The sequence below is a fragment of the Acanthisitta chloris genome, unplaced genomic scaffold (genome assembly GCF_000695815.1).
Source record: "Acanthisitta chloris isolate BGI_N310 unplaced genomic scaffold, ASM69581v1 scaffold29957, whole genome shotgun sequence".
In the NCBI taxonomy this organism is placed as follows: domain Eukaryota; kingdom Metazoa; phylum Chordata; class Aves; order Passeriformes; family Acanthisittidae; genus Acanthisitta; species Acanthisitta chloris.
This window is the reverse complement of record NW_008681471.1, coordinates 11,934-15,875: the sequence shown is the minus strand read 5'-3', so window position 1 is coordinate 15,875 and position 3,942 is coordinate 11,934. Positions and strand designations below refer to the sequence as shown.

Genomic DNA, 3,942 nt, shown 5'->3' with positions numbered 1-3,942 from the left:
TGAGTCAGGCAGTGAGCTTGGCATTGCAGACCACAGGAAGGCACCTGCACGCTGCAGTTTGCAGCTCTAGTTAATCAACCAACACGGTTTACTTTTCACTTTCGACAGTCACACAACTTCCTGGAGAAACAGAGCATTCCAAAGCAGACCAATAGAATCCTACAGTTTAGAAGCCAAAATAATAACAATAATACAAAACAAAAGCTGGTGCTCAGCTGACTGCAAGAGCAGGGGGAAGAAAAGGCAAGTGCTGAGCAAGGTTGTTTGTTCAAACAGTGTTGGGACACATTCAGAAAGATGAAAGTAATGTAAAATTGCAAAATTCTGGTGATGATTTCAAAACTATTTTAAAGATAATAAATTCAGTTTAAACCAAGCATATTGCATTTAACAGCTCGCTTATACTAAGGAAGAAAGAGAGTGCTGATGCAGAGGTTTTCTTTAGTCTTAGTTAAAATCAGTTCAGGAAAGATTTATTTTCTCGGAGTCCACTATATATGGCTTTTATTTATTGACACGAGTCTATATCCAGTAAGGGTTTAGACTCAATGAAGGTATGGGTTTATACAGATCCTATGCAATCATAAATAAGGCATCTCCTTCAACCACCTCTTTCTTTAGAAGTTATGCAGCTTTTTTTTTAAAAGGAATTGTACTGGTGCTAATTCCCAGGTCCTCAGGGAATCAGACTCCTGCTGAGCCCAGAAGCAAGGCATGGAAACTTGTTCATGTTAGCAAGGTGTTAATTTGTTTAGTGACCAACCCAGAAGCAGCATTTGTATCCTTGAGACCAATCTACTACATTTAAAAGCCTTTTAAGCAGTAAGTGCTTTTTTAGTTACAACTGAGGAACTTGACAATCCCCTGCCGATGTACAGTCAAGTAACAGCACCCAGGGTTTGTCTTTGCCGTGGTGCCCAGAGACAGGACAAGGAGTAATGGCCACAAACTACAACACGAAGTTCCACCTCAACATGAGGAAGAACTTCTTTCCATGGAGAGAGACAGAGCACTGGAACAGTTGCCCAGGGAGGTTGAGCCCCCTCCTCTCTGGAGAGACATTCCAAACCCACCTGGACAAGCTCTGGTGCATCCTGCTCTAGGTGACCCTGCCTGGGTAGAAGGGTTGGACTAGATGATCTCTAGAGGTCCCTTTCAACCCCAGTTTTCTGTGATTTTCAAGCTATTCAGCAGCACAAATGCAGGTCCTGTGACTGAGTTACACTGTGCTGGTGTAACACACCACATCACTATGGACCAGGGAACAGGCCTGGTGTCTGCACTAGCTCCAGCTCCATGAATGCCATCCAAAAAGCAGCACCACAGAACCATAGCATGATGCTGAAGCTGACAGCACACTGAATGATCACTTGCATGCCTGTATGCTTTGTTCTTGTGGGGCTTTTCTATTTTTTGGCATTTCCTGTTTAACCCTAAAGCCAGAGAGTGCAGAGGTGGGTAGGCCTGCTACTCTTGGAACACTTTGTTCAAACTGGACTTTTTTTTCCCCAGTTTGATGCAATTTTATTGCTAAGCAGCCCAGGAATGAACCTCCCACATGATCCCGATCTGAATCTCCCTCTACAAATAAAACCTATGCTTGATCAGAGCATTTCCCAGGAAAAAAAATCCCAAACAAATAACAATCTTAAAAGGCTTCAGACACAACTATTGCTTACTAGACTGGATTCTCTTAGTAGCTGGTTCCAGATAAATTCAAGTTCCCTGTGGCATGAACCATCTTTTTATTCCATGTTTGAACACTGCTTAGAACAGCAAAGTCTGTGTCTACAGATGCTGAGAATAATGGAACAATTAATCCATCCTCTCTCCTCCCTGCACATCCTCCCCCCACTCTCAGTGCTGTAACGTGGAAATGGTGATATTTTTAGTCCAAGGAAGTGAGGTTTATACAATAATCCTGTGACAGTTCTACCTTCCCATTTCATTTATTCTTTAGCCATTTGGCAGTGCCACAATACTTCAGAGACAGATTTCAAAGATATGCAACAACAAGACTCAAACAGACATCTTGCTAGTGGAGACAGATGAGTACCCAAGGGCTGCAACATGAATTTAACCCCAGTATTAGACACTAGAGAACCCACACAGAGAAGCAGCATGAGAAAACAGTAAGGATTTCACTACTGAATTTATCATGTTTTCCTTCAGCTCTACTGATCCTCTGTCAAAGAGGCTCAGGGAAACCATACAAATGTTTCTATCCTTTACCTAACTCCTCTAATTAAACACTGACAGCATATCCAGGCATGGAGCAGTTCACCTTGAGCTGTCTCTTTTTTATCTTTTTAAAGAGAAGCCAAATGCAAAACAAAGACTTCTACCTGCAGCTACACACTGAAGCATAATTAATGTTAAAATAATGAAGATACATTTATTAGAACAATTAGGAAATGATTCCATATAATTTTCCAAGAACTAGTAACCAGTAGCCTGTTTCACTGAACAGGGAAGAAAGAGAGGAAAAATCCCATCTCCATCTTGTACGTAGGAAGAAAAAGGAGTGGATTACAAACAGCTGTGAGAAACATATTCCATACCAGAAGTGCAGCTATTCTGGCACAAGAGCATGAAAACCAAACAGCAAGAAAGCAGGAAGATAGCACATTTTTATGCTCACTGTCATCTTTCAGTTGCTTATCCAAGTTTCACTTGCAGCCGTCAGGATGAAAAGAAACAGTCAGAGAGCAGCACCAGGAATGGGTGTTGCATTCCCTTCAAAAGAGCTGCATGCAGGAAGAGTTTGCCAGTATCAATACAGTGCAAGCTGGCAGGACTGGAAAGTTACAAATTAAGTGCGCCTTCATCAGTGATCTACTATGAACAGACCTACTGAGCTGCTAAAATATTTTTAGTTCAACCAATTCCTGCCTTTTTTGGTTTCTCTTGCTCTTCCAGTTTATCCAGTCATGTGCACTTTTCCACTCCCTCTTACTGCCATGTAGTTTTTCAAGTTTGGCTCCAATTACCACTTGTTTCTGCTGCTGAAGTGCTCAGATTTACAGCACTACTACAAACAGCTCAGAGGCTAAATCTTGCACGTAGCAAAGAGTCTCTCAGCTGAAGAGAGATTTACACACCAGGGAACTCCGTTCCTCCCCCGGGAAGACGGATGTACTCACCAGCTGATACTCGCTCCGACGGCTGAAGGCTTCCTTGATTCCTGAATCCCTCCACAGAGCACCCAGTGCAGGCACATACAGCTGGAAGGTGGCAGGCTCTATGGGCATTCCAGCTTTGTTTTCAAAAGCCATCAAAAACATTCCATGCTTCTCATTCTCAGTGTACTGCCAAGGGATCCCCAGCTTGTCCCGTGCATCCACCAGAACTCTGCAGCCCTAGGGAATGAGTCAGATAACAAAGTCAGTGATAAAAAGATTCAAGTGGAGAAGAACAAGGACTTGAAGGTACTTGAAGATTATTTTTTTGACACTATTCTGGTGAGACTGAACTCAGGAGAGAATCATAAACATTGTTTACTGCAACATCTCCAACAGAAATAAGACAGAGTTTACTTCTGAAAGCAACTTAGCCACAAAGTATTTCTCCAGGTGGACAAAGTATTAGCAGCAACAGCTCGTGGCAATGCAACAGATAATGAAAGTAAAGATCAAATGAGTAAGAAAAGTGTCTGGGAACGAATGTGTGAACCTCATAGATGTAATTTTAAAAGTAATACCATATTCTTCCACCTTTTTCTGGGCATTTTGCAGGGTTTAGACACCAAAAAGGACATCCTAAGCTTTTCCAAATACTAGGAGATCAGAAGAGCATTAGAGGATGGAAGACACTGCACAGATCTCAAGCCACCAGGCTCAAGAAAGCAGGCGCAGCTTTCCCTCAGCATCAACTTCCTCTTTGAACTTGCCATACATTGGCTAAGGAATGTGTGACAGGTAGATTTGGGTACTCTAATTCTGG

General features: G+C 42.4%; 1 protein-coding gene across 1 annotated transcript in view; it reads right to left on the bottom strand.

The window, feature by feature from the left end:
• Positions 1 to 3,359, bottom strand: part of GNA12 (guanine nucleotide binding protein (G protein) alpha 12) — a gene marked incomplete at its 5' end in the record, with an annotated part of 23,814 nt that extends 20,455 nt beyond the window's left edge. The window contains one exon of the mRNA XM_009078128.1: positions 3,144 to 3,359. Coding sequence (XP_009076376.1) covers positions 3,144 to 3,359 — 216 coding nt within the window. The remainder of the gene's footprint in view (positions 1 to 3,143) is intronic.
• Between the last annotated feature and the right edge of the window lie 583 nt (positions 3,360 to 3,942).